At 36.3% G+C, this 23,340-nt stretch overlaps 1 protein-coding gene across 3 annotated transcripts in view; it reads right to left on the bottom strand.

Annotated features, from left to right (window-relative positions):
* Nucleotides 1–16,302: 16,302 nt before the first annotated feature.
* Nucleotides 16,303–23,340, bottom strand: part of LOC109054488 (paired box protein Pax-7-like) — a 58,847-nt gene continuing 51,809 nt past the window's right edge. For 2 of the 3 annotated variants that reach the window (XM_042766853.1, XM_042766852.1), the window contains exons 8-9: nt 22,068–22,317; nt 16,303–18,894 (exon numbers count right to left, since the gene is read on the bottom strand). In XM_042766853.1, the coding sequence (XP_042622787.1) occupies nt 18,779–18,894; nt 22,068–22,317 (366 nt within the window). In that variant the 3' untranslated portion in view covers nt 16,303–18,778. Of the gene's footprint in view, nt 18,895–22,059; nt 22,318–23,340 lie in introns of those variants that run through there. The other variant, XM_042766854.1, reaches the window with a different exon arrangement.

Genomic DNA, 23,340 nt, shown 5'->3' with positions numbered 1-23,340 from the left:
ATCACAGGACATCTCTGCCGCTGTTAGAGTGACTAATAGGTTTTATGGGGCCTTTGGGAGCCCCCTTGTGCCAGCTATTGTGGAAGTCATGAGTTATATGATCTTACAATTATAAATATACACAAGGCGGATTTCCCTTTCTCCTAATTATCTTCCTATTGTGTGCCGCTTGGCCAAGTAGGGGCACTGATGCCGTAAGCTGGAGAAAGAGACAGAGAGAAAGAGTGAAAGAGAGAGAGACAGAGACAGCCAGATTTGGCTAGTTGGCAGCGGCTTCCAGCCAGAGCACAGTTACCTTTTATTACATTCATAATTAGAAACTCACGCTGCCAGCATCATGAAAAGAGGCTTTTGAAGTCATGCGCTCACAGGGTGTCGGGTGGAACCAACCGGAGGCCCAGAAAGTGTTCAATTAACGGAGGGAGGCAGAGCTCTGGGCCGCCGTAATATGACAAACAAGCCAGAACATTCCGTTTGGCGTCATATGAATTAATCAGTCAAACAGCGGTGGACATGTTGGGCTTACAGACGTTTGATTCATTCCTGGGGACTGATGAGGCCCGTGATTAAATTAGGGAGCTCTTCAGCAGCACGTCTGAGGGGGGCAACAGAGAGGTTTTTGAAAGAGTTGAATGCAGGCTGACAGGCAGATCATCTGGAGGGGCTCAGACCCCACTCAGAACCACACTAATTACCTAATTACTGACACACACACAACAGCTGCATCTGCTTGACCACACACACACATGAAGGTAAATGCAGAAGTGTTGCCAATCTGTATTTGAATCTGAATTTGAATGGGGTAGGACCATATCTAAAATATGGTCATGCAGAATAAGGCAATGCTTTATACGTACTAATAAACAGCCAGCCACTGTGCTAGTAATATATGCATGCTAATAAGTTAATAATGAGAAATGTTCTCTAAACTAAAGTGTTACCATGAGTTTTTATCCCACAGCATTTTCAGAAAAACATGTTGCTCCTCGTTGTTTTGATATAAAGAAAGACCCCATAGCGATGTCTGATTCATAAGCGAATCGTTAATTGAACCAATTCTTAAAAACTAACTAATCTAATTGTAGCAAAAGCTAATGACTTTGATTCAATCCTCAATCCTGATTTGAACCAAACCCCAACTCTCTTTGGAAAATTGTGGAAAACAGACATGAATGATTCCTCTAATCACAAGGCTTGCTCAGTTACTTTACTAATTGATCACTGTTCATTAACTGTTCATTAAATTAAGGAAAATAAGATTACGTATCAATACTGAAGTAACTGGACGTAACCAGAACTTATGGATGTTATAATTTATTTTATTTTTTGCACAGGAAACCAATTTAAGCTTTTCCATCTTGACTAACCAGGGTTATCATTAACTAAAACTATTAAAACCTTTTTTTTTTTAATTAAATAGATCTGAAATAAAATAAAAGATAAATATTACATGAAAACTAAACAAAAATGATAAGTCTTGCCTTGGCAACTAACTACATTTTAAGCACTAAAATTACAAACTGGAAATAAAAAAAAAGCTAAAACTGGAATAAAAGCAAATTAAACCTAAAAAGAAATATTTAAAAAGAACAAAAACTTGCAAAAGCACATAACAAAATTAATCAAATTTCAACAAAAATGAAAACTATTAATATATGCATTCAAATATTTATAAAACTATATAAATCACTCTAAAAATAACACTGCGACTAACAGTGTAATTCTGTCAGTATATCCTGAATTAACTGAAAAGATCCCTTGGGAAACTCTCCCTTACAAATCACTGACCCTGATGTAATACGTTTCGTTTCTCAACATAACTCAATAAATGAGGAAAAGTGATCTTGGTTTAAATATTAGCTGCTCTCAGTCCAAAGGGCAAGTTCATTATTCAGCTCATTTACATTAATTATGCCTGTTTCATTCAGCATCAGGCTCAGTTATGATTCTAAACATCACTGGTGTCATTTTGGAATAATTCTACCCAGCTGTGTCTAATTTTGTAACATCAGGGATCAATATTAACCAAAAATAAAATTACAACCCTTAACAATATGTAATGTGTCAGTAGATTCACTGTATATTTCTGAAGCATCAATGGATGATTTCTGTATATGTCATAATAAGACAGTGACTAACTACAATATATGATAACATAAAACATCAATAATATCCTAAAATGAAATTACAGTTCTTAATATTAAACAAAATATTAAATAATAATAGTGTAAATTTATCAAAATGATTTTTAAGGACTGTAATTTCAGCCCTTAAGCTGAGATTTTATTCACACTATAAATATTTGTATTTAAATATGACATAATACTGGAGCATAATGGACTTAAATGTTTTGTGTGGTAAATCATGTGTACACACTCACTATCTATTTACAATCCCATTCTTGCAAATCTGCATACAAACACACTTTTGCCATCTGTAATTGAACTCTGGCAAATTTAAATAATAATTAATGTGATGTTTCTTGCCGTTTGAGGGCCTTTTGCAGCCGTCACACACACTTAAGCGCTCACAAACACACACACATAGTGATTTACCGTCGTGTGATGCTTCAAGCTCACTTGAGCGACCAATAAGCCACTTAAGCCTGGTTTCCATGGCAACAGCACACAGGCTTTTAACAGGCTGTTGCTTCGCCATCCGTGTCTACTGTATTAATGAGATAATTACACCAGCATACATCCTGACTGCTGTTTAGAAACACTGGATAACGATGCTTATTTACATAAGTTAATTACGACAAACTGAGAAGTCAATGCCTCAGTTTGTTTGTGCCTTTGTAAAGCGCTCAACCTGAGTGAAGCTGAGAATCCTGAATATTGAATAGCAGAAGTGTTAAGCATCCTAATGTAAATCTGCCCTTTAAATATATTTGTTTTTTAAATTGTCATTTTTTTGTTTTTTTTTTTGGGTTGTTAAATTTGTAGTTATTGTTTTAATCATTGATTGTTAGACAATGTTATAGCCAATCAGTCATTATGACATAATTCACAATTAAACAGAAAAACATCCCATAGACTAAACAAAAGTTTGGAATCATTGATTTGGGATCAGCCTTTGTTTGATCGAAAATACAGTATAAACGGTAACACTATGAAATATTATTTCAATTTAAAATAGCTGTTTTCTATTTGAATATGTTGTAAAATGTCATTTATTTCTGATGCGCAGCTGAATTATCAGCATCATTACTCCAGTCTTCAGTGTCACATGATCTTCAGAAATCATTCTGATATGCTGCTTTGCTGCTCAAGAAACATTTCTGATTATTATCAGTATTGAAAATAGCTGTGCTGTTTAATATTTTTGTGGAAACCGTAACACACTAGGTTACTAAAGGCTAATTAATTAAGAAATGAAGTCTTTCATTCAGCAAAGATGCATTAAAAGGAACAAAAGTGAAATTTTTGATTTTAAATAAATGCTATTCTTTTGACCTTTCCAAGAATCCTGAAAATGTATCAGCTTTGCCATCACAGAAAAACTGCATATTAAAATAGATTATAATAGAAAACACTTACTGTAATAATAATAATTATAAATTGTAATTTTAAAATGTAATAATTGTAATAAAAGTCTTGATTGATTCCAAACAAATTCCAATCTAGAATCCAGATTATCACACAGACTTTAAACATAACTATTTTACCAAGCAACCATAATAGCAAAGCACTAAAATCATACCATTCTGTTACTGAAATTCATAAATATATGAAACACTGGTGTTTATCATTTAAAAGCAATATGCCACTATGTTGCATGTCATCATGTGTCTAGGATTTGTTTCTTTGAATGCATACTTGTATATTCTTTACTAAGAATTTTTCCCATCAAAACATAGAATATAGAGCAGATCTATTCCTTCTATATCAGATGAACAGAAACAGACACCTCTAAAGAGCAAGGCTTGGCCAGGGGGTCGAGGAACCTTCCCATGATGCCCCCATGCTGTGCACCCAAGCATTGCATCCACGGTGGTGAGAGACGCTCCCTGCTAAGTTTGAAAAGACCAATTTTCAGCTAATATGAAGGTCGTGACAGTGGCATAAAGGGCCTGGTAGGACATTATAGCAGCGGAATTGTAAATATTGGTTAGAGACAGACACAAATGGAGGGGCAGGCTGTGGGAAATTTCCATACAGCGCGCTGCGGCACCACTGGTGGCCCACCGCAGCGGAATAGATTTTCCATTCTACTGTGTCACATTAGATTTTCGGAGGTGCTGGGTGGCAGGTACATATCATTAGTAACACTTTAGCGTGGTAATGAACCTTTTTATTTATCCTTCACTCTCCTCATGAATGCATAAGGAGTCTCTCTGTGGCTTCCCCCCCAGAGAGAGAGAGAGAGAGAGAGAGAGAGAGAGAGAGAGAGACAGAGAGAGACAGACAGCACTCATGGCCTTTTGAATGACTGCTTATGGTGACCGGAATGTAGGGAACACCGAATACTGTAGGCAGACGACTGAAGAGCTGCTAAAACACACAAATAAATGAATAATATACACACAACATGTCATATCACACATCTCTGACCTCATGGATAAAGTACAAACACAGCAGTGCAAATTACACACCAAACGTTAAGGATTAAGGGTTAAGGATTTGTAAAAATCAAATCAATAACTGATTTGGAGAAATTTAGAATTTTCTCCTCAATGCATGCTCTGCAGTGAATGGGTGCCGTCAGAATGAGAGTCCAAACAGCTGATAAAAACATCACAGCAATCCACAGCACTCCAGTCCATCAGTTAACGACTTGAGAAGCAAAAAGATGCATCTTTGTAAGAAACAATACATCATTCAGATGTTTTCAAGTTCAAACCTTTGGGTCCTGATAAAATACGAGTCCTCTATCCATAATATTGCTTTCTCCAATGAAAACGTTATCTCGCCTGAACCAGGAGAGAAATATGCACATATCAAGCACCATTTACAAGCGAAAACAGATTTTTATTTGAGCGGACAACAGGAGATGGACTTTTTCACTGGAGGAAGCATTATGAATTATGGATTATTTGTGGATTATTGTGATGTTTTCATCAGCTGTTTGGACTCTCTTTCTGACGGCACCCATTCACTGCAGAGGATCCATTGGTGAGCAAGTGATGTAATGCTACATTTCTCCAAATCTGTTCTGATGAAGAAACAAACTCATCTACATCTTGAATGGCCTGAGGGTAAGTAGTAAATTTTTGGCAAATTTTAATTTTTTTATGAACTATTGCTTTAAAAATAAAGATTCCAAAGGGGGTGTTTTTGCATAAATGCCATTCACTTTTGGTTCCCCAAAGAACCTTTCAGTGAACCGTTTCTAAAACAACTTTTTTTTTTTTTTTATTGTGAAGAACATTTTAATATTCTAAAAAACCTTTTCTACTCTAAGGAACATGGAACCATCAATGCCAATAAAGGTTTATGTTAAAGACTGTAGGTCATTTTTGATTTCTGATTTTTTTTATTTTTTTTTTATGTGGATTTAAGAGTTGCTTGGTAAGCCATCATTATAAAGTAGCTCCCCAACACTGTTAACAACCACTGCAGTAAATTCACAAGCTTCAGATCCAGTAAAAATACCCCAAAACAACCCAGGCCACAAGCAATCAACTGACCTCATTGTTGTGGGCAGATCACAAGCTAAATGCCCCCTGACAGCTCTCAAGACCCCCTCCGTGTGGCTTTAAACGAGTGAATGGATCCCCTGCCTCAGCATCTCTGGAGAATCAGGCATATCACAGCCATTACATGACAGTCTGTCTGCCAACAATTCCTCCTGACCATTTACACACACACACACACACACACACACACACACACACACACACACACACACACACACACACACACACACACACACACACACACATTTTAAAGACTGTTTTTACTAATGACAATTTAAATTAGAAATAAAATAATGTATATCATAATAAAATAAGAAAAATGAAAGCATATGTTCATACTTGAATGTGCTTTTAATATGAGTTTGTTTTAGTCAGAACAAGGATATAATTTAATTTAACTTAATATAAAATTAAGGTTAATGGTTCATTTCTCACAAAAAGTGAACCACAAGTTATCAGTAAAGCTCCAATGCATTTAAACCCAGGTTGCTTCAGAACTGACTGTCTTTGTAGTGTAAAAACACTTAATAAAACTATATTCTAAATGATTAGTTGCTTTATTTTCTATTATTCAGTTTAGTGTTTATTATTACTTTTAATATTTTATTTAATACACTATTTTATTTTTACTTTCTAAAGCATGTAATATTTTTTGCAGACTCAACTTCTAAGACTTAACACAATTTTAAATGAAACGGCAAAAATGATAACTTGATTATTTAAACAATGGCGAGAAAATGGGTGGGACTGACAGCTTATAATTAACTTGAAGTTAATTTGGATATATAGGTCTATTCTTTGCTATCTTGTTAAATTGTGATGTCATCACAGCCATTCTGTACATATTTATCAAGCAGGACGAAATTTTTAAGTGATACAAATTAACATCACAAAACAGCAGAGAATTCATAACATTGCTGATACTTACTGTTTTGTAAGTGGTGTCACTTCCTGGATGATGATGTAATAAAGGAAATGACTTTTGTTAAAGGAATATAACAACGTTTTCCCACATTTCTCTCTTTGTTTTCAGAATATTTAACTCGATATGTTAACATTGTATTTTTTAAATAATCTGTACTCTGAATTTGTTTGTGACTTTTCAACTGAGGAATACTACCAGAGACTAAAAGTATGGAAAGTGACATTAAAAACTAAATACATTGATTAGCAATATTACATATTTTTAAATAAAATATTTTATTTTAAACATATAGAAACTTGTTTATGCAATGGAATCTATATTTTTTCCCCTAACAATACTGACTTTTCTTTCTCTGAATTAAGTTTACATCTCACAATTCTGTTTATCCCCCCAACCAATACAGAATAAAAAAGATTTGTGAGGGGAAAAAAGTTAAAACTGAGAGATAAAAGTTGCAACTATCCTTTTTATTATTATTCCATAGTGGAAACTGGCTTTCCTAATATGATTTTGGATAAGTAAAAGTGAGAATATGAAAAAAGAGCAGCGCCCAATGAGATGCCAAAAATTACAACATTCACCTCTGTGTTCACTTAAAAGTGATATTGTGGTAACAACAGAAAACATTTTCCATCTTTCAAAAAGTGTTTATCCTATATATTAAAACACATTTACATATATATCCAAAGTGACTTACATTGCATTCAAGTTACAAATTTTACCAGTTTTTGTTTTCCCCAAGAATTGAACCCATGGCGTTGGTATTAGTAGCATGCATTACTGTTTGAGCTATAGGAAAGCTGTATGATATATGATATGGACTTTAAAATGCAATGCTTTAGCACTCTTAGTTACTCCCCAGCACCAGCTGTAAAGTAAAGCTGTTTCTCACCATACTGAGGTTTGTTCCCCTGCTGTGGCTCTCAAAGGCCCATCAGTTGCTCTCTCCTGTCCTGATGTTAGCATCATGGAGGTCAGCACCCCTAGCCCCTCCATCCTCAGCTCTGGGTGCACTGGAGCGGCTCGGACCTCACTTCTCCGCCCGGTCAGGGCCTCTTGGTCACCCTGGCGTCCTGCCTGTTCATTTCCCTTTCATCTTCAGTGTGAAATTGTTGCTGGTGCAGTGCTGACCCCGGGCATTAAGAGGTCAGCTATTGAAATCTGATGTGCACCTCTGGATGACAGAATCTGGAGAAGAGAAAAGAGGAGGGAGAGAGCAGATCGGGATTTAATGGGCCCGCTGTCCACATCACTGTCAGAGATTTAGTCGATTTTGTCCAAGCATGTGATAAGAAAGAGGAGGAGGGGAGATAGAAACAACTCCTGGAGATTCACCATCTCAGCAGTGAATGAAGAAGCAATCTACTTCATCAAGTTTATTATTATTATTTTAAATATAACAAATAACAACACAGCCTCAATAAATACAAAAGCTCTAAAGATTCATTCACAGCAAATCTAAAATTCTGTGATCATGCGCTCGTGTTTTTTCAAAGGAGGAACACAAAATGAAATACTGGCCAGACTGTTTTATGCCACAGCTATGAAATATCATTTGTATTTCTCTATTGGTGTGACTTCATTAGTTACAAGACATGAAAATTAAAGGGTCATGCTTTGGCTGGTTAGTATGATCTAGTTAGCCCCTACTGGTAGATTCTTGTAACTACATCATTTTGCTGCACAAATCATATTTTTCCATTGCAGGCCATTAAAAAATATCTGTGAATTCTGGCTAAAACTTTTTTGTAAGAAATTTTTCAATGAATATAATATTTTTTTATTTATTTTATTATATTCCATGTCAGCTGTAATGAGTTCAAATATTGATGGAATTTAGGTTAGATTTAAGAGATTCTGCATCGATCAGCAACTAAAAATTAAGTCTGTTTCTAAAACAAAGCTACTGCATGGCTTTAAATACCTTGTCATGCTTTCATTGCATGGAAAAGAGCAGCATGAACATTTTACCTAACATCTACTTTTGTTTTCCACGAAAGAAATTAAGTCAGGTGTGTTTGAAATGACTACAAGATGACAGAAATTTTTAGATGAACTATTCCTATAAACCAGGATGATGACGTTCTCTGTCCACCCTATTTTCTGTGAATGTGTGAAACTTCCAATTCATGTTACAAATTGCAGCGCCCATTTTTACATTAAAAATACGGTGGATACGATTTCATGAAGCATATTTTGTTTTATTTATAAAGTATTTTGTTCATATTTTGTTAATTCTGAAAGAAAAAAAAATAATCAAAGAAGTCAGATGAAAAAATAAACATGAGGCATACAATAATAAATAAAAGAAAATAAGAGAAAGAAAACGAGGCAGCAAGAAAGACTAGAGATATTGTGATTTTGCCCACGTTACTCTATAGATCTGCCTTAAGCAAACACAGAAACTTATCTGCTGTCATCTGAAAGAGCTTCTAAAGTTCAAGATCCAGAGAAACGTCTGGATCTCCTCCACAATTATTTATTTTCCAAAGGCTGCCCCTAATCACAAATAAATAAGTGCTCAGACAGAAATGTTGAGAAAGAATGAGATATCGGGAGGAGAGGGTGTCTATCATAGCGGCAGATAACTGCTAGATATGATTGCCTTGATAAGAAACCATAATTTGGCTTTTAGAGATAGCCACAGGGGTTGCAGAGACTGATTCAGTGTGTGTGTGTGTGTGTGTGTGTGCTTTCCTCCACTTCTACATATTTTATCTTCCCTGTTGAAGAGCTTTTTATCTCTGTTGATTGTCTCTTCTTTTTTAGTTTTTTTTTTCTCTCCACCAGAAGGTAAGATCACATACCCACAGAAGCCAAGAGTGGCATGTTTTAAAGCGATGGACAAAATACAAATATTTGAAAATGTATTTCATGGCAATTGTGTCAAGTTTCATGGCCCTGGCGCTGCACTGAGCCACAGCCTGGATGCCTTAATTTGTATAGAAATTGTAATCATTTGTTCATTTCAAGGTGAAAATTGCATTTTTTTAATTCAAATTGTATCCTGCGTGATAGGCTATTATCTAGAAAAATTGTCTCTGTGTATTGCGCTCTATGCCCTGGCGTCACGGCTGTTAGTGGCCCTCTTACGTTCAGAAGAGGCTTATGTGTGAATTCCGAACAAAACCCCGGTTTGTTCTACCGTATGGGCCTCCTCTGTCTGAGCTCATTTGCATTTTAGTTATTAATATTAATTAGTCTGCAAGCCAAGCGTGCACAGATTTTTATATGTAAATCGAACCTGGCTTCACAGCGGCCTTATCGCAGAGAACCATCTCTCAGATTCCCAACTTCAGTGGCGCTTTATTCTCACGCTAACCGCTTATCTACAGAGGAGAGAGGTGTGCGAGCGCGCGTGCTGGTGTGATGCCATCCGTGTGAAGAACAGAATGGGAAAAATAAACAATTCCGACATGCATATGCGATACGTGACGTGCTGAAGTCGAGCTGAGGCGCACGGGAAGTGGAGAACTTCTTCAAGCTCTGCTTTAGAAGTTGAAGATGCACTCGACTTCAACGATGGGACAAAGTAAGAAAGCGGCTGGTCTCCCGAAGACTTATCCTGAGATGACAATGACACATTCAAAACGAATCGACTTGAAATATCTTAATTCGACTTGCTTTTGCAAATTTAAGGCCTTACATAAAAAAGCAATATTGGAAGATGTTCTTTAGGAGATCTCCCGCTGCCAAAGATGAGACTGAAATCCCAGCTTACAGAGGCCTCTGTCTGTGCAAAGCCGGAGTCAAAGTAGGCCGTCAGACGGGCCGCGGCGCAGGTACATTATGTATCTCGGAATAATTACAGGATTTAGAGAATTACGGGTCTCTGTAAGTGCTTTCACTGTGACAGCCATGACAGTCGGAAACAGCGCAGCTCTCTTAAGACACATAAGCCTCAGAGAAGAACACCTCCAGTGTAATCTGCCAGGATCAGGTCCTCAGTGGCTCGTTAAACCCTCATTTTCTTATATATATATGTAGATATAAAGAGACACGGCCAAGAAATATAGTCATGCTGATTTGTTGTTTTGTTTGCATCCTATAGGGCAAAAATCACAAATGAGATCTCTTTGGTAGGTCTAAACAGCAATGAGATTAAATGGAGAGCATACAGTATATGGAGAGTTTAAGAAAAGACCTCAAACTGTGGTCAGATTTGCCAAAGTACCAACCTGAAGGATAAATATAGCTCGTGTTAAAAAATGGCAACTATTTGCATTACTAGATGTACTCACTATTGTACTCAATAAATGTGAAGGTTAAAGCAACACAAATGAGTAGGGATAGCTATAATAAACAATTTTATTCTCAGTAAACACAAAAGCAAACTTCTACCTGTCCCAAACCCACAATCTTCACTCGTCAAACTAATAGTAACCCAACAAACTTTTCAAAATCCCAATTTAACTGGAGATTAAACATTAACATTCAACTTGCTTGAAACACATAAATAATTTCAATATTTACTCTCCCAATCCAGTTCCATGCAAAGCATGCTGGGACCTAGAAATCCCCTTTTGACAAAATGTACAATAATTGTTTTGCATTCACTCATTTAAATTCAAGCAAATCATTTTAGTTGACAACTGAAACTGGACCAAGGATTATTTAGTTCCCAACATCGGACGGAACTGGATTGGGAAAGTAAATGTTGGAATTAAGCATAATTAAATGGGTTTTATATATATACACACACACACACACACACACACACACACATATACAGTATATTCTGCATTGTGCTGAAGAATGGAGCATAGGTTGTGAGCAGCATGATGGTTTTAGTGTCTTTATTGTAGGAACAATTACTACTACTATCAATTACTATTACTAGTGTGCTATCATGCAACTTTGGTACACTCTTAAAAAAGGTACAAAAGCTGTCACTATGTCTTATATTTCCTGTGTCTGTCTTACAGTTTTAGTTTGTAGTTCTGTTTCTTTGTTGCCTTGTTCCCTCATGTTTCCCTGCTGCTCTGTTCTCCTTGTTTGTTGTTATGGACACTCATTGAAACATGCCCATCTCCTTGTTAGTTCCCATGGTTACTGATTAGTTCACTGCTTCAGCTTTGTATATATAGCCTAGTGTTTCTGGTATTTCAGTTGTTGGTCACTACTTGTAAGCTGCCTTCCTTTGTTCCTTGCTTAGTTTTCCATGTACAGTATGTCTGTTGTTTCTCTATTAAATTAGATGTATCTAGATCCTCATCTCTCCTCGCCCTTGCTTGCATTTGATAGGTGGTACCTTTTCAAAAGGTATAATCAAAAGGTCCATATTGCAGATTAAATATGCATATTAGTACCAAAAGTGTACATATTAGTATCTAAAAGGTACAAAAGTGGCAGCTTTTGTACCTGTTTTATGAGAGTTTGGCCAAAAGTAAAATAATTGCATTACTTTAAGTCTTATATTGGAGATTACTTTATTCAGCAAGGTTTCTAATACACAAGAACTTTTGTTTGAATGATCTTGTACTCGTCTTGTTGTAGAAGTCTAAATTAAATGTGGAAAAGTCAAATAGAAATCAACTGATTTCAAAATAAGCTCAGAAAACAGGAATATACGGAGAAACACCTGAGACAAATTTCATTATTAAATAAAAGTCTCCTTAAGACATCTGAGCAATGAAATTTAGTATAGTCTGTAATCATAAGTCTGTGAAAGAGATTTTATTATTATCTCAGACAAAAGTACTTACATAAAACATTACAATGTCTATGAGCCAAGAGTAAACTTTGAAACATTTTGCTGTTGTTGTTCATATTTTGATGGTTCTTATTTTTCTGGAGTGTCTTGGAAGTGGGGCAGTAATGGCTTCATTAAACTGTCCTTCACTCTGTTTGTTGGCTCTCGCTGGGCCAGGTCCATCAACCTCCTCATTCTCCATGCCTGTCTGGTCCTGCTTCCTCACCGCTAGCTCTCTTAAATGAGATCCAAATCTATCAGCCCTCCTCTTGCGCGGGCCGCTCAGTCTATGCAGATGCCTCTCACCGTGAGGCCTGCCTCCTGGGAGATAGGAGTCCACCGGCATCCTCCTCTCCGCGGCTCAAAAGTTTCATTTCCATCCCTCTGATCTAAACAAGCCCATTACCGGCAGGACACAAGCCCGGGCCCCTGGAGAAAGCTTGCGGCTAAGCCACCGTGGCTCATAGCCACCTTCAATGGCCATACGTCTGGTGTAGGGACCACATATACAGCCCAGCACTTTATCAGAACCTCTCCAGAGAAGCGAGGGGAATTGGCTCTTGTGGGTCTCGTCGAATCCTTCTCCTGTAGTCAATCAATTACGGGATCAAAAGGCGAGAGAGGAGAGGGTAACAAAGACGAGGACACACGGTTGACTGGGCGGTGCCTCGTGGAGGGAGAGAGCTGAAGAAAGAACAGATACAGAGGTGGAGGCCCGAGGATCGGACAGCCAGAACATGTGCTTTAGCTTAATCCAGAAGAGACTTGAAACATCTCACACATGCATCGAAGAGAGGCTGACGACAAAACACAAAGCATATAGGATAAAAAGGATATTGTGAAGTATAAAGACCTTAACGCAATCATGTCAAGAGGATAAAAAACCTGCTCACCCTATAGATTTATGCTCTGCAAAACCAAATGAATCACAGAGGATTGACGTTCTACAAGGTACTTCAGAGATATGTTAATACATATGATTGCTGCAGCTACAAATATACAAGGAATATGGCTTTACATCAAGGATATAAAATGTGTTTTGTGCAATGAATTTTTAGTTGCTGAGAGTATGAAACCCAAAGTTGCCTCCTGCCCAGTCCAGATTCGACTGATGACTTGTTTGATTACTCATGACTTTAGGCTGTTCAGAGTCGATTCTTTCTTTCGGGAGACAATAACATTATTTATCGTGAACTTTGGGCTTTACAACTTTGCAGATCATTTACTTTCACTTACAGCTAGATTACACACTGCATGAAAGGCAATATTAGAAATGGCATAATAGGGGCACTTTAATTTTGCACAGCAAAAATAATATATCTTGAAAAGATTTTATTATATGCACATTTTGGTTTGTGCCCTCATACATGAATCTGAACAAAGTATTATATAATTGAGAATCCAGGACTTTCCCCTGCTGTATATGGCCACAGAGAAAAACATACACTGATGGACTGAGGATCACACACTAACAGACTTATCAAGCCGTTCTGAACCCAATAAACATTTACATTTACATTTAATCATTTAGCAGACACTTTTATCCAAAGCGACTTACAAATGAGAACAATAGAAACAATCAGATCAACGAGAGAACAACAACAGTATACAAGTGCTATGACAAGTCTCAGTTAGTCTAGCACAGAACTCGTAGCAAGGTTTTTTTTTTTTTGTCTTCCCCTTTCTCCTTCCCAAGAATAGGATAGACAAGAAAAGAAAAGAAAAGAAAAGGTAAGTACTAGTATTAGTTGGTCAAGTGCTGGCGAAAAAGATGAGTCTATAGATGTTTTTTTTTGATGATTAGTGAATAGTATGATTTTAGAGGGGATATATGTGAAATGAAAACAATGTGTTTTAAAATTTGAAATTTGAATTTTGAAAGTTTGACAAACATTTTTGATCTGCTCTGACTGGATAAAATCAAAGTCTGAAACTAAAAAATCTAAGTCTGTGCCCATCATTTACTTTCAAAATCCGAAATCTGTCAACTTCGACAATCCCTAATGTTTGTTTGTGTGTTTTGTGTCAACTTGTCCACATTGCAAATCGGGGCAAAAATCTGTGCAAATGTTGTGTAGTGTATTCCAGCCTTTTACTGGCTTCAGCTGAATCGTTTGTGAGAAATAATTGCATTATGATAAATACTGGACAAATATAGACACAATATTGCAAGGTTTTAAAGGTTTATATATATATATATATATATATATACATATATATATATATATATATATATATATATATATATATGTGTATATATATATATATATAACAGCAAACTTTATGAGTTTGCTGTACTATTGTGCAGAGTTGATGCTTTTGTAGAGCATTACAAATCTGTCACTCATGGCTTTCCTTAAGTTCAGAATTTTATTTCGAAATATTTCAGATGTGAACTCCCCTAGAAAGTATACTGCTACTTACTACTTACAAAGCAGCTTACTAGGTTTCAGAAAGGAGCAGTTATGTGAAACTCTTGACTATCTGGTGATGAATAAAGATTCAATGCTTTATTTTCAAGTTGATCAGAAAGGAACAATGATTGCACTGAGTTATCATCAGCATGATCATCTGAAATCACCTACAGTATGTATAAATGTCCAGCATGCCGGTGTTGTGACAGCAGCAGCTGGTTTTGGTATCATGTGGTTTGGAATCTCTAGCCATGCCATCAGCATACCAGCAGTTCCTGTGTGACAGCGTCTGCCAAATGAGTCCAGGCCAAAACAGACAGACAGTGAGGAGGAATGTCATAGCTAGACAATGGCAGAATAAATCACACCACAGCTGTACATATTGTGCTATGTGTTACACTAACTCGTCTTCACATGCACCTAACTTTAAAGTAGGATACTGTCTAAGATACCTACCTTTCACCAATTCTGCACTCTTAAAAATAAAGGTTCTTTATTGCCATTGATTGGTTCAATGAAGAAAAGGTTCTTTCGATTAATAAAACATTCTTCACACAAGGAGAAGGTTCTTTGGGGAACCAAAAATGTGACAAAAAGTGAATATAAAGTACTGGTGCAGAAGACGAATTGGCAACCGCTGAAGAAAAACTGATAGTCTTTTACATTGACTATCACTGTAATACAATCAGATACAACAATAATTTCTCAAATTTTTATTACAATATATAGCCTACTGATAAATTCAACATTCATTGGATGCTTTCAGCTGTTTACCTATTGAACTGTCACCAACTGAACTACACAGTGCTCAAAGTATTTCAGTATTTTGTATTTTCTAAACATCATACTTTTCCCCCTTATTTCAGTTAATGTTATAAAACTATCGAGCTAAGCCAGTAGCACTATAGTGCTGACAGTGTCGTGTAAACATGGCTGAAGACGAGAAAAGACAGGAACAGACAAAATGATTCAGTTAATTGTGTCATTTACGCTGGATTGATTCAAATTCGTTACTTCGATCATTCAGGTCAAGCGATTCAAGATCAGATCAAAAGAGCCATTCATTTTTAGAATTTCGACAGCACTTGTAATGATTTAAAAAGCATGTCGCAAAATGATTCACTGTTTCGAAGCCCTCGAATCGGATCGCGAATCATTTGATTCAGATTGGGACTTCATATAGTAGGCTATAAGGCTAAATAGATTGGGACCTGAATAGTATGCTATTTGCTTGTAAAACATACTCCAATAATCTTTGTTTTATTTACAGTTCAGACAAATAAATAAATCTAGTTAGGTTTTTGGGAAACACAGCCCAGGTAGCTTCAGTGTTGAAATTATTATAAACACAGAGTGTATTCTTCACTGAAACAAAACTAAGAACCTTAGCATAGAAATGTTTAGTAATATTTTGCATCTTCTACCATTTCAAAGTTCTCCTCAGTTCCAACTTTCCTTGCACTATATAAACTACACCATAGAAAAACTCGGCATGATGACACATATAATAAGGTATAAAAAGTCCAAAAATATAATCTAGAACAGCTTTCAAACTGTAGTCAAACCTTCCATCTTGTTGTCAAATCAATAAAAAGTATGGCTACTATAAAAGACAAACTCTGGAAACTGGACGTTTGAGCCTTATGTCAGTTTTAGATCTTTAATTGATAACATTTACGCCAGTGTTACAGTAAAGACACCAACAGGCTGAAGGTAGTAAATAGCAAATACAAGGTTCCCACTAAAGCTACTACTTCATACAGCAGAATAAATTATACCATGGTAACGTACACACATGCTGAAAGGAAATGGGAGGAAAGCATAAACACAAATGCTAACGAAAGCAGGCGCCCAGTTTGACGTCCCGGAGGGGCATGATGGGTAATATTTTTAATATCCAAATGTTGATTAACAAAGGAGTTAGCCATGAATGATCTAGGCTACTAGAAGTCTTTTCATTGCTCATTTGATAAAGATATCGACAGTTGAAAGGGCAGGGGGTGGGGGTTGGGTCAGGTGTTTTGTTTTAGAGTTCTTTTTGCCTTAAATGCATCCAGTGAAACGTTCACTCGAAGATTCGTTGAGGAATTCACTCAAAGGAGTCAGAAGCAGTCAGTTAGCACCAAACACTGCTGTGTTTCCCACAGTCCATTAAATGAGCCATCAGTCTTTATTATGGATCCACGAATGTGCTCTTCCTTAAGCAGAGCAAATTTGAAGCTAGGATTCATAAGCAATATGATCCACCTTCCATTCAGTTTTAAGTGCGACTGTCTTTCATCGAGAGCTTCTCACATTGAATCCTAAGAAAAAATGATACATAATAACTACTGAAAGCAAAGAAACAAAAGCAGTAAATATAAACACAAAATTACAATATAAGACTTACACATATCCCCTGCTTAATCTACCACACAACACCTTTGCTGTTTTAGTATAAAACATATTCTTAATAAACAAACAATAAACAATCTGCTTCATCTACTGTACAGTTCCATCTATGTGTCAAAATGTCACCTGTGAGTGCTACACAAATGTTGAAATTTCACAACTTTTTTTTGTACAAACTTGTGAATGCACGAGATCTTAAATACAGGAGCCATGGTGTGTGTTATTGAAAATTAAAGAAAATGAAAACCAGAAAGAAAGAGAGAAAGAGGCAGAGATGGATTATTTGATTGGTCACCTCTGTAATCTGGTCATAGGCATACTTTTATGGAATGTTGTCGAAATTATCATAAATTGTCTAAAGTATAGGGCCAGTTAGATTTTTTTTAAAATAAATGTATCATTTTATTTAGTAAAGATGCAATAAATTGACATGAAAATAGACAGTAAAGACATTTATAATATTAAATAAATGCTGTTCTTTTGAATTTTCTATTCATCAAAGAATCCTGAAAGAAATTGTTTCATGGTTTACACAGAAGTATTAAGCAGCACGACTGGTTTCTGAAGATCATGTGACACTGAAGACTGCAGTGATGATGCTGACAATTCAGCTTTGCATCATGGGAATAAATTAAACCTTAAAACATATTCAAATAGAGAACACTTATTTTAAATTATAATAATATTTACTGTTTTTACTGCATTTTTGATCAAAAAGACTTTTTCAAAATTTTTAAAAAATCATACTGACCCCAAACTTTAAAACACTTTTGTACTTGGTCTAAAATTCACTTGTACAATAAACAATTTACTTAGTTAATAAAAGCATAGTGTAGCCTATATTATCTATATGGAATGGTAAAATGTTTTCATTTCTTAACTCAAAAACATAATATGAATGTTTGAAACTATAATTTTTTTATCTTCTAGTTTGAGGGCAAAGTGTGGCTTCTCTCTAGAAAATTAAAGAATAAAATTGATAACTTTCTAAATCCTCTATCCAAACAATGTCATTTTCTTTCCCCTAGATGATCGCTGAGGACAAAACAGGCATCTGAGCGAGGGAGAAATCGCTGGTCCCCTAAAAACACTGCTAATTCCCAGCAGAAAGTCAGACTTTCCACAGATTGGCCAAGTTTGCATGGAATGTGAAATATGAAGGCAGAGAAGGTCAAATCGCTCAGGAACGTTACGGCTTGAAAGTGATAAACCAGCAGTCACACTTTCAACACACACACTCGATCCACCTTTTTAGCTCACTGTTAGCATTTCACGTAAAAAACCTTGGGTTTGAATTAGTAAAAAATGGTACGTGTGGATCTTAAATCAATGAAACGAAACAATAGTTACGATAATCAGAATTACAACAACTGTAAGGGCAATGGTAATAACAATATCGATAGAAAACAAGCGAGATTATCCGTTGTAATTACACTGAGATTTATACACGACTATGCACAGCGAGGTGAAAGTACATTTTGGAAATGGCTCGGAATGCATTCTCGCAGTACAGGGCGTCTGTCGCAGTACAGCATGGTCCTTTTGTCCGAGTTAGAGCCCACAGAGTCACAAGAAGGTCGCGTCAGATGGAATGGCAAGAGTTTCTTGTCTTGAAAATCAGAGAAAAACCTCTCACGCTCATGCCGGCTGATGCTGTAAAGAACTCCAGCTGGTTGTGCATCTGAGAGCATGTGAAGGGGTGTTTGTAGTGGTCAGACTCAGTAAGCCTGTCCCGTCTCCACCTGCAGAAGTCCCAGCACCGCCGAATGATCGCCCAGCTTCATCCTTCTCTGAGTCGACAGACCCACGTTCTTGGCCAGATAGTCCACAGCAGCTGGAGGAAACGACACACAAACAATTCTCATGAGCAGACGTTCCACGTGAAAGCAATCTCACACCAATTTAAGCATTAATAAACCACCACTAGCATATGGAAAGGCCTTCATTTTGCTTTGTTCAAATGGTTTGTTTCTATGAACTGGTTGAAAAACTTATTTAAATGTACATGCATTGCACTTTTTGTTGTTTATTTACTGATGTTTTATAAAATAGAACATTCTGGTCCTGAAGACTGTGTGGTCAATATGGCTTTTTAAGTGTATTTTTATTTACATTAGTTGCATTTACCATAAGACCTTATTGTGATTTTTAAAAAAGTTCCATAAACAATGGAATTAAAAAAACAATGTTATTTATGGTTTCAGCATGGTTTACTCCCAAACATACTCCCGTGCACTTTAATAATTTCATGTATTTGTTTAATTTATTATTATTTATATCCTATTATAGTAGTAGTTATTTTTAATAAGCTTTTATTTTTATATTTTCAAAAATATATTTTATTGTTTTCCGGAAATAAATAGTTTATATATATAAAATATATATACATTTTAGTAATTTTAATACTTCAACTTAAGCTTCAAAAGAACATTAGAAATGTTGCCTTGGTAACATGCTGAAATAAGTTGAAGCTTATATTAAATTAGTTATATTTAGATTTTATTTTATTTATTTCAGTTTTAATCCAATAACCAAAAAAAAAAAAAAAATTATAATAATAATAGTTTTAGATAACAGTGACAACACTGATTTAATCAAATCATTAAAACAGAACTGACTCACTGAACTGACTAATATCAATGAATCATTTGTGATTCAAACGTCACTGAATACTACTGACACAATCCCTCACAAGTGTAGCACACTATTACACGTTTAATACAGTCACTAGTCACTTCTTTAAACTTCTGACCTTTAAAAGTATTCAACAAATTACACAAATAAAGATTAATAGAAGATAAAATATAAGCTAAAAGGGAATTTAGTCATTCAAGAGCCAGAGAGATGAGAATGTCTGGTGTCATTCATTCAGATCTGTGTGTGTGTGTGTGTGTGTGTGTGTGTGTGTGTGTGTGCCAGTCTTTATTACTCTGAGCATTTGAGATTTCATGCTTCATACTGGCCTCAATTTCAGCAGCTCTCTCATCTGACTCATTAAACAGATCAGTCCTCTCAATCTCACTCATAATTAACCTGACATTCGCTCGTCAGATCTCTTCAATCAACCCTCCTGCACCTTCTGATGGACCTGACACTACTTCACACACACACACACACATGTTTACCTACACATCTCACTGGAGACACACCACAGACCTCTACTGTTTTCATATAAAGCTCATTATAATGACTACAGACTAACCCAAACCTTAAAAAAAACAAAAAACTTTTGAATCATTTTTACCTTTGAGGACATCCTCAAAGAGAGTTTTGTTAGATTTAGATAACCTACAGGGAATGATTTTATTCCCAAACTACTATTTAAAAGTTTGGACACAATATCTCAAGGTTTGTAAGATGTATATACACATGTACTGTAGATGGAAGCCAGTGACTTTTGTGACAACATCAGCCACTGATTATGTTAATTCAATCAATCAATTCTTTCCTGCCCTGAAGTGTGTGTGTGTGTGTGTGTGTGTGTGTGTGTGTGTGTGTGTGTGTGTGTGTGTGTGTGTGTGTGTGTGTGTGTGTGTGTGTGTGTGTGTGTGTGTGTGTGTGTGTGTGTGTGTGTGTGTGTGATGTGAAGGACATTAGGACCCTCGGGGTGTTAAAGTGGGCTTTGAAGTACCCGTTTCCCAGTCGAGGGAAGAGTACTGTGACTAACAGAGGAGCCCGGGGCCGGTGCTGGGGTTTATCAGGAGCATGTTTCTGCCCTGCTCTGATGGGCAAAGGGGTCAAAGCATCCTGAGATGGTCAGCGATGGGCACAGCTCACCCTCAGAGAGGAAATGAACTATAACTGCCAATATGCACAGGGCATCAGTGTGACTAAACTGTAATGGCTTCCCCACAGAAAAGATCAGCATGTGTTATGCTTGCATTTATTTGATCAAAAATACAGCAAAAACACTGTTATTGTGAAACATTATTACAATTTTAAATAACTGTTTTCTATTCGAATATATTTTAAAATATTATTTATTCCTTTGATCAAAGCTAAATTTTCAGCAGCTTCAGTGTCACATGATCCTTCAGAAATTCTTCTAATATGCTGATTTGCTGCTCAGTTATTATTAATTATTTTTGGTGTTCAGTTATTAATAACGGTTCTTATTAAATTAAAAAATATATTTTTGTGGAAATCGTAATAAATTTTTTCAGGATTCTTTGATGAATAGAAAGCTCAAAAGAACAGCATTTATTTTAAATAGAAATCTTTTGTAATATTTACTGTCACATTTGATCAATTTAATGCTTCCTTGCTGAATAAAATTTGTAATTTCTTTAAAAAAAAAAAAATACTGACAACAAACAGTTTATGCAAAACAACTGAATTTACTAATTTGAGCTAAATGGCTTTTGCACCAAAAGCAAGCTATAAACTAAACTATAAACTACAATTATATAAAATATATATTTAAAAAAATCATAGGTCATTTAGGGTTGTCTGTCCAGAACCAAGACCAGCATTTTGATTTTTGTTACTTTATCACAACAGTCTTGGACCACAAAAATGCCTTGACACTGGACACGTTTAAAACTTTGGGGTCAGTAAGAATTAATATTTTTATTCAACAATTATGTATTAAATTGATCCGAAATGAGGATGAATAATCATATACATATAGACACATTGTCAAAATATATTCAAAATATATTGTGATTTCCACAATTTTATTAGGCAGCACAACTGTTTTCAACATAAATAATAATCAGAAATGTTTCTTAAGCAGCAAATCATTATATTAGAATGATTTCTGAAGGATCATGTGACACTGAAGACTGCAGTAATACTACTGAAAATTCAGCTTTGATCACAGAAATGAATGACATTTTCAAATATATTAACATAGAAAACAGTTATTTGAAGTCGTAATCATATTTACAGTTTGTACTGTATTTTTAATCAATGAAATGCACCCTTGGTAAGACTTACTAAAACATTTTCCACAACAGAGACATATAATCACATATACAGAGTGTTTAATGAAGGGGCATTACGTACTCTGGCCGTACTGGCTGTACTGGTATCCAGCAGTGACGGGGTCCACGCTGTAGCTGGTGGCGCTGTATGTGGGGGGACAGTAGGACTGAGAGGAGGCCAGACTGTCTACACCCTTGATGGGGTCTGAACGCTGGCTGCAGCTCGCTGAGATGGGGTTAGACACCTCCAGACTGCCGTGGAGAGGAGAGATGGAGAAATCGTGCTGAGTCTGGGACGGGACGCCACTGGGGTTACTCAAAATACTCATCACCTAGAGAGACACAAAGACAGAAGCAGCTGTTTAGCAAGTTTTGCATTTAATTCTGACCAAGAATAACCAACTTGCATGTAAAAATACCAATAAAACACAGTTTGCTTTTTATACAACCTTTAGAAGAATATAAAGGAATATAGCATTCACCCTCTACAAACAAATCCTGTGAATACACCATCCCGCATCGTATTTGATAAATGAAATACAAAACTTGTTTCTTCCTATTTTTGGATGCTGATTCCAGAAAACAGTACCTGTTTTGCTTAAGCATGTCACACTTTCTCATAAAATGTTGCATTTTGTAGCAAGAAGAATTTTTTTCTTAATCAGCAGAGTTTACAATGATGTGTTGCTGGCTTTTACGTGCATGGATGATTCTGACATTAATTTATGCTTAACCCTGATTTCCACTTTCTCCACACAAGTAAGACTTCTGAGACATATATATGCAATTAATACATACAAATACTTTAACTCTTTTGCAGATATTTAATGTTCTGAGTTATCAAACAGTATAATAGCAAGAGTTCTTCTCACACGGCAGGTCATTCTCAGTGCAAAGCAAAGGGAAGAGAGTGAATTTGTGCCAGGCATAGAGCACAGCCAGCGTCCCAGAGTGATTAGCAGCGGCCAGAGAGAGTGATACAGCAAAAGAAAGAGACGAGGGAGCGAGGCCAGACCCATCAGACCCTAGCGGCTGTGCCAAACAGGCCCCTGTCCTGAGGCCTTCAGCATAACAAGCGCTGAGGGAGAAGATAATCCCGCCCCCAGGACCTAGAAACACCCCCACGCTCATGAATAATAATGAGCAGCGGCCTCAACTGAGCCAAGTACGTGATCTCAGGCCCCGCTCTTAAACTAACATTAATGTGAGCACAAGCTGCTTGTTTATCTGTTTGTGCATTGAGAAACAATAGATGGTTGAGTTCTGCATTATTTGTGGCATTTACAATCATTGGCAAACTCAATTAATGACTGGTCGAAAATTTGTATAGTACTCAAACTATTTTTGCAATATAA

The sequence above is a fragment of the Cyprinus carpio genome, chromosome A11 (genome assembly GCF_018340385.1).
Source record: "Cyprinus carpio isolate SPL01 chromosome A11, ASM1834038v1, whole genome shotgun sequence".
Lineage (NCBI taxonomy): Eukaryota > Metazoa > Chordata > Actinopteri > Cypriniformes > Cyprinidae > Cyprinus > Cyprinus carpio.
Note: the sequence above shows the minus strand (reverse complement) of the source record. Positions and strands in the feature narration are given on the sequence as shown.